The 15,971-nt window shown below is 40.9% G+C and overlaps 1 protein-coding gene across 25 annotated transcripts in view; it reads right to left on the reverse strand.

Annotated features, from left to right (window-relative positions):
* The window catches only part of dlg1b (discs large MAGUK scaffold protein 1b), a 266,351-nt gene that overhangs the window by 163,122 nt on the left and 87,258 nt on the right, over nucleotides 1–15,971 (reverse strand). For 12 of the 25 annotated variants that reach the window (XM_024435208.2, XM_042328546.1, XM_024435210.1 and 9 more), the window contains one exon: nucleotides 3,948–4,109. The exons of the other annotated variants lie outside the window; for them this stretch is intronic. In XM_024435208.2, the coding sequence (XP_024290976.1) occupies nucleotides 3,948–4,109 (162 nt within the window). The remainder of the gene's footprint in view (nucleotides 1–3,947; nucleotides 4,110–15,971) is intronic. 25 annotated transcript variants of the gene reach the window in all.

Genomic DNA, 15,971 nt, shown 5'->3' on the forward strand with positions numbered 1-15,971 from the left:
GGAGAGGGGGGAGGGAAATGGGTTGGCAGTATTGAGCCCAGCATTCCACCACAAGGGGAGCAGAATGCTCTGGAGATTTCTCAGGAGTCTCATCCAAGAAAGCATTAACGGCTATAGTCTCGATTCTAGAAGTCCTCACCACATTGCCAACGCTTACAGTGGCTTATTGCAATAGTGCAAGACATTGACGTGCATGGGTTTTCGTTTGGCATTGTTTCGTATTTGGCTCACATAACCCTGGTGTGAAATGGAAAGTATGTGCAACAGTCCCTACAGCATAGTGAAGAAATGCAAACTAATACATATTATTTTCTTTGGTGATAGTGTTTTTACTAATAACAAATTACTGAGTTCACTTTGGATATCACTGAATGCCGAATGAATACAGACATTCATTCAGCACATGTACTGACTGGGTTGTAAATCTCAGGAGTGGGATGGGACCCATACTAGGTCTATCCCACTTTCTTTCTGTAATAGAAAGCCTCACTAAATATGACCTTTTCATAGGTTAAGCACTCTCTCCCCCCTGCCTTTTTCTTCTCCTTCAATTGCTCATCCAAGGACCTCCATTTTCTTGTTGTCAGTTTTTCCTTTGGTCCGCATCGGCATTCATCTCTTGCGTTGCCATGGCGCTGCTTGAGCTAGAGAGGGAGGGATGTAGAGGGAGAGAAACATACAGTACTCCCTTTTCTACTCTCCTCCGCTGTGCCATCACTTTTTCCCTGCTTTCAGTGTCTTTCCGGGACAAGCAATTCCATTCATTTCTGTTATCAGTAGAGAAGATAGCGGCCACTGACGTCACTGATGGGGAAAGGGCAGCTCACGGTAATGCCATTGATGAATTGTGAGAGAACAATAGACTGAGGGATGGGAAATTGCATTACCAAGGTTTCTCTGCGTATAGCCACCTGCTGTCATTACAGTCCTCATTATCAACGTACAAGCATACATGCACACACGTTTATTGGGTATCGGCTAAAGGGATGTATGGCCAATAGACAAATCTGAATATCTATTCAAGAGAATGGAGTTTCATCATATTTTCTAATGCCATAAAAAACTTGCAAAATAAATTAAATGATCTACAGTACCAGTCAAAAGTTACTCATTCAACATTTTTTACTATTTTCTACATTGTAGAATAGTGAAGACATCAAAACTATGAAACAACACATATGGAATCATGTAGTAACCAAAAAAGTTACTACATGATTCCAAATGCTGAGCACTTGCTGGCTGCTTTTCCTTCACTCTGCTGTCCAACTCACCCCAAACCATCTCAAATTGGGTTGAGGTCAGGTGATTGTGGAGGCCAGGTCATCTGATGCAGCACTCCATCCCTCTCCTGCTTGGTTAAATAGCCCTTACACAGCCTGGAGGTGTGTTGGGTCATTGTCCTGTTGAAAAACAAATAATAGTCCCATATCGTATCGCTGCAGAATGCTGTGGTAGCCATACTGGTTAAGTGTGCCTTGAATTCTAAATAAATAACTGGCAGCTTCACCAGCAAAGCACACCCACACCACCTCCTCCATGCTTCACGGTGGGAACACATGCAGATATAATCCATTCACCTACTATGCGTCTCAAAAGGATTTAGCTGTTGGAACCAAGAATCTCAAATTTGGACTCATCAGACCAAAGGACAGATTTCACAAAGGACAGATTTCCACCGGTCTAATGTCCATTGCTTGTGTTTCTTGGCCCAAGCAACTCTTCTTATTATTGGTGTCCTTAAGTCGTATTTCTTTGCAGCAATTCGACCATGAAGGCCTGATTCACGCAGTCTCCTCTAAACAGTTGATGTTGAGATGTGTCTGTTACTTGAACTCTGAAGCATTTATTTGGGATGCAAATTCTGAGGCTGGTAACTTATCCTCTGCAGCAAAGGTAACTCTGGGTTTTCCGTTCCTGTGGCGGCCCTCATGAGAGCCAGTTTCATCATAGCGCTTGATGGTTGTTGTGACTGCACTTGAAGACACTTTAAAAGTTCTTGAAATGTTCCGTATTGACTGTCTTCATGTCTTAAAGTAATGAGCCTACCAGATGAGCTAAATAACTTCTATGCTTGCTTTGAAGCAAGCAACACTGAAGCACGCATGAGAGCATCAGCTGTTCCGAGATGACTGTGTGATCACGCTCTCCGTAACTCATGTGAATAAGACCTTTAAACAGGTCAACTTTCACAAGGCCGTAGGGCCAGACGGATTATCAGGACGTGAACTGTCTGTCGCCATGAAGTGCTTTGAAAGGCTGGTCATGGGTCACATCAACACCATTATCCCAGAAACCCAAGACCCACTTGAATTTGCATAACGCCCCAACAGGTCCACAGATGATGGAATATCTATTGCACTCCACACTGCTCTTTCCCACCTGGACAAATGCAACACCTATGTGAGAATGCTATTCAACACCATAGTGCCCTCAAAGCTCATCACTAAGCTAAGGACCCTGGGTCTAAACACCTCCCTCTGCAACCAGATTCTGGACTTCCTGACAGGCCGCCCCCAGGTGGTAAGTGTATGTAACACATCTGCCCCTCAAGGGTGCGTGCTCAGTCCCCTCCTGTACTCCCTGTTCACCCATGACTGCATGGCCAAGCACGACTCCCACCATCATTAAGTTTGCCGAAGACACAACAGTGGTAGGCCTGAACACCGACAACAAAGAGACAGTGTATAGGGAGGAGGTGAGAGACTTGATTTTACGATGGACTGTCATTTCTCTTTCGTTATTTGAGCTGTTACCATAATATGGATTTGGTCTTTTACCAAATAGGGCTATTTTCTGTATACCACCCCTACCTTGTCACAGCACAACTGATTGGCTCAAACGCATTGAGGTAAGAAATTCAACAAATTAACATATAAGGCACACCTGTTAATTGAAATGCATTCCAGGTGACTACCTCATGAAGCTGGTTGAGAGAATGCCAAGAGTGTGCAAAGCTGTCATCAAGGCAAAGGGTGACTACTTTGAAGAACCTCACTTTTTTGGTTACTACATGATTCCATGTGTGTTATTTCATAGTTTTGATGTTTTCACGATTATCAAATCAAATCAAATCAAATTCTATTATTCCACAATGTATAAAATAGTCCAAATAAAGAAAACTTTTTGACTGGTACTGTATGTCTGTATTATATGGTGGGCTTGTGTAAAAAGGATGTGAGCAGAGGATACATCTATCTTGCTTGGCAGTCGATTTACCACTTGTACATTTCATCCACTCACCTACGAAGTTCAAATCACCTCTCATTTTATGACAAGCGGAGAAAACTGTAGCCTAAATTGCAACCGTCTGAAAAGCTCATTCTAAGGGGAAGATCAGAAGAATTTCCATCTCACATGGATTAATAAAGTATTATTTCTCAAATAAATGTTCAAGTGTCAGCGAATGTGGGGTGAACATAGCCAAAATAGGCTGCTGTTTTCGTCAGGGTCGGGAGGATCCATTCCATTTTCACACCATGCGCCATCTTTTGACAATTGAGATAATGAAACATATCAATCAAGGAATCCGACAGGAAAAGACTGAGGTCACAAAACCATGCGTATGCCTGCGCAGACATTAGCAAAGCCCAGAAGATTATATGGCATGAGTATGATGGCGCAGCTTCAGTACAAAGAGCATTATTTGCCATTTTATCTGAAAATGTATCTTAATAGGAGAACAGCCATGCTTTAAAGCAAAGGTGTACAGATGTTGGTCTGGGAAGCTCATTCACAGTATGGAGTCAGCCATCTTGCGTTGCAACACATAAACAGCCTCTCGATGTTGGTGATCGGCAACTTTGTCCAGTCAAAAGACAAAATGATTGTGTAAAAAAAATCTGCCATACTAATAAAAAGCGAATTCGCTCAACGCCAACCGCAACTCATAGCCCTACCTCAAAAGTCAGCGGAGCATCTAAGGGTGAAGCTGGGAGAAGGTGGGTTACCTGGAATGGCGCCTGGCTTGTGTGGTAGGAGGTTGAGGAGGAGCAGGTGGGAAGGAGGGACGCCTCGTGGCTTTGGGAGTATGGGGCGGGGGCCAAGGGGGGAGGGAGCTCCTGCTGCCCTAAAGTGGACGGCCCGTCAAAGATGCATTCCAGAGAAGCTACCTACAGAGGGAGGTAGGGGCACGGAACTCAAAGGGTTACCATACAGTACAATAAAAGGACAAAAGAGAAAGCAAGAGGGTATGGAAAGAGAAGGGTGGGGGGGGCAATACATAAAAACAAACTGCAGAGTGAAATGAGGAGATGTGAGGAGAAAGAAAGTAGAAGACATAGAAGAGAAGGTAAGAGAAGGGGAAGTAAGGGAAAATAATATGATGGGTTGTCTGCGTACACAGAGCACCTAGCATAGCAGTGTCATGGAGAGCTACTGTGTCTGCAGTTTCTTGTAGTGGACTGCCAATATCTAGCAACTGATTCATACAGTGCATTTGGAAAGTATTCAGACACCTTCACTTTCCCACTTTGTTACAGCCTTATTCTACAATAGATTAAATTGTTTTTTCCCTCAGTCTGCACACAATACCCCATAATAACAAAGCGAAAACAGGTTTAGACATTTTTGCTAATGTATTAAAAACCAGCGGTCTAAGGCACTGCATCACAACGCTAAAGGCATCACTACAGACCTTGGTTTGATCCCGGGCTGTATCACAACTGGCCGTGATCAGAAGTCCCATAGGGCGGTGCACAATTGGCCCAGCGACGTCCGGGTTAGGGGAAGGTTTGGCCAAGGTAAGTAGTCATTGTAAAATAAGAATTTGTTCTTAAACTGACTTGTCTAGTTAAATAAAGGATCAATTAAAAATATATAAGTATTCAGACCCTTTGCTATGAGACTCGAAATTGCTCAGGTGCGTCCTTTTTCCATCATCCTTGAGATTTTTCTACAACTTGGAGTCCACCTGTGGTAAATTAAATTGATTGGACATGATTTGGAAAGCACACACCTGTCTAATATAAAGGTCCAACAGTTGACAAAGCATGTCGGAACAAAAACTCTAACCCGGAAGCTTACAAGAAATCCTGCTAACCCTTGTGACGAACCATCAAACAGACAGTGTCAATACAGGGCTAAGATTGAATCATGCTACTCCGGCTCCGACACTCTTGTGTGGCAGGGCTTGCAAACTATTACAGACTCCAAAAGGAAGCACAGCCGCGAGCTGCCCAGTGACACGAGCTTACCAGACGAGCTAAATCACTTCTATGCTCGCTTCGAGGCAAGCAACACTGAGGCATGCATGAGAGCATCAGCTGTTCCAGACGACTGTGTGATTAAGCTCTCCATAGCCGACGTGAGTAAGACCTTTAAAACAGGTCAACATAGACTGCTGGGCCAGACGGATTACCAGGATATGTGCTCCGGGCATGTGCTGACCAACTGGCAGGTGTCTTCACTGACATTTTCAACATGTCCCTGATTGAGTTTGTAATACCAACATGTTTCAAGCAGACCACCATGAACACAAAGGCTACCTGCCTAAATGACTACAGACCCGTAGTACTCAAGTCCGTAGCCAGGAAGTGCTTTGAAAGGTTGGTAATGGCTCACATCAACACCATTATCCCAGAAACCCTAGACCCACTCCAATTTGCATACTGCCCAAACAGATCCACAGATACAATATCTATTGCATTCCACACTGCCCTTTCCCACCTGGACAAAAGGAACACTTATGTAAGAATGCTATTCATTGACTACAGCTCAACGTTAAACACCATAGTAAACTCAAAGCTCATCACTAAGATAAGGATCCTGGGACTAAACACCTCCCTCTGCAACTGGATCCTGGACTTCCTGACGGGCCACCCCCAGGTGGTGAGGGTAGGTAGCAACATATCTTCCATGCTGTTCCTCAACACCGGAGCTCCACAGGTGGACCGAGCACACCCCCATTCTCATCGATGGGGCTGTAGTGGTGTCCACATCAACAACAAACTAGAATGGTCCAAACATACCAAGACAGTCGTGAAGAGGCCATGACAAAGCCTATTCCCCCTCAGGAAACTAAAAACATTTGGCATGGGTCCTCAGATCCTCAAAAGGTTATACAGCTGCAACAGAGAGCATTGCAACAGATTGGTTGCATCACTGCCTGGTACGACAATTGTTCGGCCTCTGACCGCAAGACACTACAGAGAATAGTGCATACGGCCCAGTACATCACTGGGGCTAAGCTGCCTGCCATCCAGGACCTCTACATCAGGCGGTGTCAAAGGAAGGCCCTAAAAATTGTCAAAGACCCCAGCCACCCCAGTCATAGACTGTTCTCTCTACTACCGCATGGAAAGCGGTACCGGAGTGCCAAGTCTAGGAGTTTTTACCCCTAAGACTCCTGAACAGGTAATCAAATGGCTACCCGGACTATTTGCATTGTGTGCCCCCCAACCCCTCTTTTTACACTGCTGCTACTCTCTGTTTATCATATATGCATAGTCACTTTAACTATACATTCATGTACATACTACCTCAATTGGGCCGATCAACCAGTGCTCCCGCACATTGGCTAACTGGGCTTTCTGCAGTGTGTCCCGCCATCCGCCAACCCTTCTTTTACGCTACTGCTACTCTCTGTACATCAAATAAGCAGTCACTTTAACCATATCTACATGTACATACTACCTCAATCAGCCTGACCAACCGGTGTCTGTATGTAGCCTCGCTACTGTATATAGCCTGTCTTTTTACTGTTGTTTGATTTCTTTACTTACCTATTGTTCACCTAATACCTTTTTTACACTATTGGTTAGAGCCTGTAAGTAAGCATTTCACTGTAAGGTCTACACCTGTTGTATTCAGCGCACGTGACAAACTTGGATTTGATTTTGAAGGAATTGTACGTAGAGCTCCGAAACAGGAATGTGTCAAGCCACAGATCTGGGGAAGGAACCTAAAGAACACAGTGGCCTCAATGATTCTTAAATGAAAGAAATATGGAACCACCAACACTTTTCCTAGAGCTGGCTGCCCGGCCAAACTGAGGAATTGGGGGAGAAGGGATTGTCAGGGAGGTGACCAAGAGCTTCAGAGATGGGATAATCTTCCAGAAGGACAACCATCTCTTGTAGAGTGGCCAGAAAGAAGCCTCATCACAGCCCACTTGGAAGTTTGCCAAAAGCACCTAAAAGACTCTCAGACCATGAGAAACAAGATTTTGTGGTCTGATGAAACCAAAATGTAACTTGTTGGCCTGAAAGCCAAGCATCATGTCTGGAGGAAACATGCACCACTCATCACCTGAGCAATACCATCCTTACAGTGAAGCATGCTGTGGGGATGTTTTTCAGCAGCAGGGACTGGGAGACTAGTCAGGATTGATGCAAAGATGAACAGTTTAAAGTACAGAGGTCCTTGAAGGTGGACCTTCAGACTGCGGCGAAGGTCCACCTTCCAACAGGAAAACGACCCTAAGCAGACAGCCAAGAATGCAGGAGTGGCTTCGGGACAGGTTTCTGAATGTCATTGAGTGGCCCAGCCAGAGCCCGAACTTGAACCTGAAAATAGCTATCCAACCTGACAGAGCTTGAGAGGATCTGCAGAGAAGAATGGGAGAAACTCCCCAAATACAGGTGTACCAAGCTTGTAGCGTCATACCCAAGAAGACTTGAGGCTGAAATTGCTGCCAAAGGTGCTTCAACAAAGTACTGAGTAAAGAGTCTGAATACTTATGTAAATGTGCTAAGTTTTTAATTGTTTTATAAATTTGCAAAAAATTCAAAAAACTTTGTTTTGTCATTATGGGGTTGTGTGTAGATTGATGAGGGACATTCAAATCCATTTTAGAATAAGGCTGTTCCAAAATGTGTAAAAAAGTGAAAGGGTCAGAATACTTTTCAAATGCACTGTACGTTGAGCAACACCGATTTAACTTTAAGCAATTAGTCTACTTTAATTAACTCAGTCAGAACAAGGCAATAATAAATACTGGCTAACCCATAAGCTCTCCAGAACTATTATTGATTGTACCGTTATTAACCTTAGACAATGTAGAGTTTACAAGAAATGGCATAGAACTGTTGAGCTCTAGACAAAACATCAAGTCACTTTTTAACTCCTTTGACAATTCTAGACAAAACACTGAGCATTGTAACAGCATATTGAATAAACACCCAAGAGTGTTGTCTGAGCAGACTCATAACAAAGGTTTCTTTAAACGCATGGGCAAGTTTTTTTCTCACAATGGGTCATTAAAACATGGCATGACACACCTGCCATAACAATTTCTGACCAGGCTATGTATGTTTATGACAAAATTACTTCACTGTCGCCACCACTGGCTCAGCCAACAGGAGTGGACAATGCAATGTATGATAAGATGCATGATCAACAGTTCATCTGTATGATATCAAAGACAGACTGTAAACCTTATGAGCAAGAAACAGGACCATTTAACAGCGATCAATGCTTTAAACTGGAGGCAGAAATGTGCAAACAATTCAATAGATGACAATATGGTGGAAACAACGTAATGGCTCTAGTCTTGAACCAGCAGGTAAAGTGACTATGGCCCAGTCCAGAAACAACCCCTTGCCTTATCCATGCACTTCATGTAGATTTGAAAGAATAATATAGGTATAAGCAATATGGTAGGAGTTGCACGCGTCCTTCATACAGATTAAGTTGTTTTCTTTGCCATACTGGCTTATACCTATCCAATCCTTTGGGCTTCTGAGTCGCGCAGAGGTATAAGACACTGCATCTCGGTGCTTGAGGCGTCACTACAGACTACCTGGTTTGATTCCTGGCTGTATCACAACAGGCCGTGATTGGGAGTTCCATAGGGCGGCGCACAATTGGCCCGGTGTAGGCCGTCATTGTAAATAAGAATTTGTTCTTAACTGACTTGCCAAGTTAAAAGGTTAAATAAAGAAATCTGCTGTAAGTGCCTAAGGGGAACAGGGGCATACAATAGTAAATTATGCTACCATGGATGTTAAGTTAAACTGAGTCCAAACATTATATAGTATCATTGTTAAAGGCTTACAGGCCTAGGATGCCATCAAGCAGCCATTGCACCTCCAGGTCTAAGTCGTGCTCCAAATTATGGTGATAAAATTACAAAGAGACTACACTAAAACACCCAGAGCAGATGAAGAACATTCAGGTCATAGCAACTTATGCTAAGCGAGGGCAAATCTTGAGCTACAAAAAAGGACAGGGCAATAAATAGTGTCAATAGATGCTACAGCAATTGTTATATGGCTGGAATTGGGCAAATGATGCAGAAACTCTAGCTTGATGCTTCAGTTAACATTTTTCAATGTCAATGCATAAGGTAGGAGCTGAAGACACATGCCCAAATATGTGACGATGTACAAACTATAAAACGAATCGACAATTAACTTGAACACTTTTGGATAGTTTTTCTTGTAATTTTGCTCAATTTGGAAATAACATGTGACTTGTTTCAGGAAACTAGGCATATGTCGCGCATCACTACTTCACAGGAGGCATTTGAATGTAAACTTTGTTTTTATTCAAAATGCATTTTTTGGCAGAAATGCCTTCATGTGTCTTAATAACAAACTTGCATGCCATCTGTAAATACGAATACAATTGTTAAGTTACGAGCCTAGTTGTTTTAACCACGGAAAAAGACCGGAATATTCCCGCTAGCCATGATTGGCTGAGATAATGGGTGGGCTGGACATGCCGAGAGATGAGTTCGGATTGGTTTGCAATGTAGCACACTTCTGTCTATAAGATGAGCTGGTCAGTATGTGTCGGCAAGCCTTTTTAATGCTGCTTTTTTGAAAGATATCAGGTAGTAGAACTGCAAAAGTGTTTCTCTCCCTCCGAGTTTTGAAATCAGTGGAATGCCCAGTGGAATTAGAGAATGATAAGAAGAATGATCAAGAGATTAACAAAATTCTGCCGTTTGATTGCAAATATGAAAAGGGAGTCGAAAAGAGAACACACAGAAGGCTGTTGTTTAAAACACCTGCTCCAGATTACATCTTAAAACTAAAGGAACCATGGTATCCATGACAGAGGGGAGAAGCGTCCATCCATATATACAGGTAAAATAGTCTAGCTAGCTACAATTTCAGATTTCATACGTTTATAATTTTGTCAGAAAGTCATTTTCATTTCAAGTTAAAGCGTAGTGTTCGCTAGTTGGCTGGCTAGCTAACATTACATGTATGATCTGTGTAGTAATATTATTGTATCTCAGAGCCATTTGCATTGCTAGTTATAGCCTAATGCTGGCTAGATAACATTGAACCTGGTTGTTAGCTACCTGCAGATTCATGCAGGGCAGTAACGTTATGAGCTGGGATTATGGTTAATTGTTTAGCTAGCTACGTCTAAACAAAAGACTCCACTATGCAGGTAACCATTTCACTGAACCTTCTGTATCCTGTGCATGTGACAAACTCAGATTTGATTTGATTTAGTGTGTGTTGACCAGAGACGGTAATTTGAAGAACATGACTTGCACCAAAGTCAAATTAGGAAATAACGTTAGGCCAACGAGACAGTGTCCAAATCCTAAAATCCTTGTCCAAGTTATAAAATACATAACTTATGCTATTTTGGACCACCAGGCTGCTGATGTCATGCAGCCTGTAGTTTGTGTGTTTAAACTTGATGACAAGTTTCATGTCGGACGGCAATAGAATGTTCATGTCACTGAGACAATTGTTGATAGATGTAGTATAAACCAGCATTTAGTCTTGAAATCTTTGGTTGTTTAGTACATGGCCTCACATATGAATCCTTAAAGAGATGGGTGGGGCTAAGGCCTGAGAGGGTGTGATGCTGAATGGGTGTAGACAAAGAAGAGCTCTCCAGTAGGTTCTCAAAAGTGGGGTTACAAGTTTAGCAACTTTCAAAGCAGTATTACTTTCCCATTGTTCCTCAACTGTATTGTATGGTATTCCATTTTCTAGCTCCGAGTCTCTACTTTCACCCAATGTAAAAAACACCATTTCAAATTTTGCTACACAAGACCGAATTGAGCTGGTCGGTCACCTATTTATTTTTGGCAATAAATATCAAGACTAAACAGAATAAGTTTAGAATGTAGTTTTTAAAGCCATAATTGTGAGGGTGTTTCTGCCCAGCGGCAACCCCATCAACTTGGTTTGGTATAAAGCTGATTGGCGGATTGGTCTGCGGAAATGTAACTCAAATTCATGAATGGCACTATGGATGCGAAGGCTGATATTCAAAATATGTTCAAACTATGACTATGTTGCAACTTAAAATTGAGTTTTAGGAAGTTGGATGATGTCGGTCTGGTTTAATGCACTGCAGGGGAATCTCACATGTGAACATGAGCGAAGACAAGTATGTATTAGTACATGTACAGTGCCTTGACAAAGTATTTATGGATTTCACATTTTATTGTTACAAAATGGGATTCAAATAGGTTTGTCAATAATCCACACAAAATACTCTGTCAAAGTAAAAATATTAAAAATTCATAACTAAATAGTCGTTAAATAAGTATTCAGACCCTTTTGTTTAGGCTACCTTAAATTAGTTCAGAAGTAAAAATTAGCTTAAAGGTGCAATATGCAGAAATCCCTCAACCATTTCTGGTTTGCTAAAATTCTAATAGTTAGCCTAATTTCAGTTTGTGTGACAAAACAATCCAGTGTAGAGAATCATTGTACCATCTAAACTGCTGTGAAATATCTTTTCAACAAGCAAAAATATTGCATTGTTTGAACTGGTGTAAAAAACTAAATTAAAAGATGCAAAAACAAAACTTAAGGGGAAGCAGAGAAATGGTGCACGTAGAAAAGATCTACCGATTCTTAGAATTGCTTTCAATGATAATTGCAGATCAATAACTTACATTTATATCACCCAAAAGTTACATATTGCAGCTTTAACAAATCGAACACATCACTGAGTAACTGCTTCCTTATTTTCAAGTATGGTGGTGGCTGCATCATGGTATTGGTATGCTTGACATTGGCAAATAAAGGGGATTTTTTTCAGGATAAAATAAACAGTCTGCTTTACACCAGAAACTGGGAAAGGAATTCACCTGTTAGCAGGACAATAACCTACAACAAAAGGCCAAATCTACAATGGAGTTCCTGAGTGGCCAAGCTGCAGTTGACTTAAATCTGCTTGAAATCTATGGCAAAATTTTAAAATCAAATTCGACTGGTCGCATACACATATTTAGCAGATGTTATTGCAGGTGTAGTGAAAAGCCTGTGTTCCTAGCTTAACAGTGCAGTAATATCTAGCAATACACAACAATCTAAAAGTAAAATAACGGAATTAAGAAATATATAAATATTAGGAGAAGCAATGTCAGAGTCCAGTGTGTGGATAAATCTAGACACACACATATCATTCAAGAGTTTTAATTTATTTGTACAATTTTCTACATTGTAAAACAGTGAAGACATCAAAACTATGAAATAACACATATGGAATCATGTAGTAACCAAACATGCGTTAAACAAATCAAAACATATTTTAGATTCTTCAAAGTAGCCACCCTTTGCCTTGACAGCTTTGCACACTCTTGGCATTCTCTCAACTAGCTTCACTTGGAATGCTTTTCACACACACACACACACACAATTCAAAATTTTGGGGTTACTTAGAAATGTCCTTGTTTGAAAGAAAATATAAAAAAATTGTCCATTAAAATAACATCAAATTGATCAGAAATACAGTATAGACATTGTTAATGTTGTAAATGACTACTGTAGCTGGAAATGGCAAATACTTTATATAATATCTACATAGGCGTACAGAGGCCCATTATCAGCAACCATCACTCCTGTTCTCCAATGGCATGTTGTGTTAGCTAATCCAAGAGTATCATTTTAAAAGGATAATTGATCATTAGAAAAACACTGTGCAATTATGTTAGCACAGCTGAAAACTGTTGTCCTGATTAAAGAAGCAATAAAACTGACCTTCAGACTAGTTGAGTATCTGGAGCATCAGCATTTGTGGGTTCGATTACAGGCTCAAAATCGACCTTCCGAAACTCGTCAGTCTATTCTTGTTCTGAGAAATGAAGGCTATTCCATGCGAGAAATTGCCAAGAAACTGAAGATCTCGTACAACGCTGTGTACTACTCCCTTCACAGAACAGAGCAAACTGTCTCTTACCAGAATATAAAGAGGAGTGGGAGGCCCCGGTGCACAACTGAGCAAGAGGACAAGTACATTAGAGTGAGAAACAGACGCCTCAAGTCGCAGCTTCATTAAATAGTACCCACAAAACACCAGTCTCAACGTAAACAGTGAAGAGGCGACTCCGGGATGCTGGCTTTCTATCAAAATTCGTTTTTGGGCAGAAATGCCTTCTCGAACATGTTAACTTTCATGTGCCTTAATAACAAACATGTATGCCATCTGTAAATACAACTGTTAAAATTAAGAGGCTAGTTGGTTTAGCTATAGAAAATTACAGCAACCTTCCCGCTAGCCATGATTGGTTGAGATAATGAGTGGGTTGGACTGGTCATTATGTCTAGGTAATCCTCTCAAACGCAGCTTTTTTTTATTGCACCATGTAGCAAAACTGAATAAGCCTAATGTCAAGTTAAATTGTAGTGTTAGCTAGCTAACATCAGCGGGCTGGCTCGCTAGCTAAAGTTACGTGTATGATCTTATTTGTATCTCAGATCCGTTTGCTTGACTAATTATAGCCTAATGTTAGCTAGCTAACATTGAACGTAGTTTCTTAGCTACCTGCAGATTCATGCAGGGTAGTAACTTCATGAGTTGGGATTATGGTTCATTGTTTACATAGCTAGCTATCTACATTTCATAACAAAAAACACACGAGCTAGCCAGAGCACAGAATAACTGATGAATTTACGAACGCTCAACCACCGTTGAATATGGCCGGTGTCAGTAAATGTCGGAAAATAAGCATTATTAAATTGTTGCCAGCAGCACAGTTAGTCACCAATGCTCTGCATAACATGAAAACAGCCTAACCAGCTCTGCTAGGGTGAGTAAAATGGTCAGAGTGGGGTGTTCTCTCATTATGTGTCTGAAAGTAGCTAGTAAGCTAGCCAATGTTAGCCAGTTAGCTTGGGTGCTTGACTGGCATTGTGAGGTCAGAACGCTCGGATCTACCCTAACTCCTCGGCCAGAGTCCAGTGAGTGCTTGAATGCTCCAAGAGCCGAAACGCTCCGAATTTACGAACAGACAATGACAGTCACCAATGCACTGGATAACATAACAGCCTAACCAGCTCTGGTAGGGTAAGTAATGTTCAGTGGGCCGTTCTCTCATTTGTGTCTGGTAGTAGCTAGCAAGTTAGCTTAGGTGCCTGATAGCTTTTATTAATTTTATTTTATTTTATTTTAAAAATAACAAAACAGTATGTTGCTGATCTTGTGTATGGACCCTAAAATGTTTGGTATGAATATTAGTTCAGAACCTATGAACCTCAGCCATCATAGTTGTTGTATCGACTTCAAGTATGAATGGCATTAATGAAGCCAATGGATTGAGTAGAATAAAATAACTATTGTGCCAAGGATGCAAGTCCTATAAACATGTACTGTAGTTATTACCACACGAGATCCCCACATTGAATATATACTCTTCCTTGGCAAATAAAGGTGCGGTTCAGGTATGAATCTGAGACGTTCTTTTTCAGTCATATCCAATACTAGGTGTATCAAACTCCATTATTTGAATGATGCTGTGTCTGCATGTATGCATTACAATTATACACTTCAACAGTGTTTACCACTCCTGCTCCATCAATGATTACACATGGTAACTATGTAATAGACTAGAATCATGATTTAAGTAAAAACTGATTTGTTATTCATATATACAGAAACAAAACAGTACACTTCCTATGCATATCTAACCCTTCATCTGCATTAAAGGACAAAGGATAGGTGTAGTATTTCAATGAGATACTTCATTTCAACCAGTGGAGAATGTGAAAAGCTTTATTGAAAGTTCAATATCCAGGTGTAATAAATACATAATACATGCATTATAAATATAAATGTAATATTATATTACAATTAATGCATGTGAGACAGGTTCCAAGTACATCAAGGCAGGCAGAGAGGAAGAGAGAAAAAGAACACAGAACATTTTAATTACCTCTGGTTATGGACAGTTTTGCCATCCTGTTTCTCGGACATTGAACATACATCTGGCCATATCTACATTTTCAACCCCTTGATCAGCTCGCACTCTGAACGTAAAAAAAACATTTTTTGTAGATATGAAAACAATAACTGACCGTTCAATCTAAAGCAGCAGATGTCATTTTCAGGATACGTCAATACAGCACGGAAAGCTTAACACCAGACTGGTATTGTGGTTGTTCATTATGTGATGGGAAATATGCAATATGCATACAAAATAATATACTTACCTTCCTTGAAAATGTAATCAATACTGCCCAAGATGACAATGTTGTATCTTGGAAAAAAAGCATTGGAATTAAAAGTGAAATGTTTAACCTATTAACCTGCTTCATTATTTATGTATTACCAGTTGATCAAGAACAACTCCAATTTCATACATCATTGAAAATTTGTCTACAAATAATTAAGAATAAATAACTTCTTAGATTAGATGGAGACATTATACATGTATGATTTGTATCAGTGTGGACGACAGACAGGGGAGCAGGAACAGAGTATTTTTGCCAAGCAATGTAACGAAGCTGGATCATTCTGGCAATGATACCTGCACCATCTACACGCTGCATAGACTCTGTAACTCTTCGCCATTGTACACAATAGCCCATTGCTTGGAGACTTCCTTTGACCGTTTTAAAGCCCCCATGAGGCATCCTGGCCTTCATGGCCCTGACTTTCTGGTCTAACTCTTCATCTAACATATCAGAATAGCATTCCCTGACAGACAGTGTTCTTTCATCCTTCTGTTAAAAAAAGCTAACCGTTAGTCATAAAATATGATTACATATCGACTATGAAACAAATAGGACATGGCCTGCTTATGAGTTGCAATGAAAGAAAGTTAGATTAAT

This window comes from Oncorhynchus tshawytscha, linkage group LG10 (genome assembly GCF_018296145.1).
Source record: "Oncorhynchus tshawytscha isolate Ot180627B linkage group LG10, Otsh_v2.0, whole genome shotgun sequence".
Taxonomy (NCBI): Eukaryota; Metazoa; Chordata; class Actinopteri; order Salmoniformes; family Salmonidae; genus Oncorhynchus; species Oncorhynchus tshawytscha.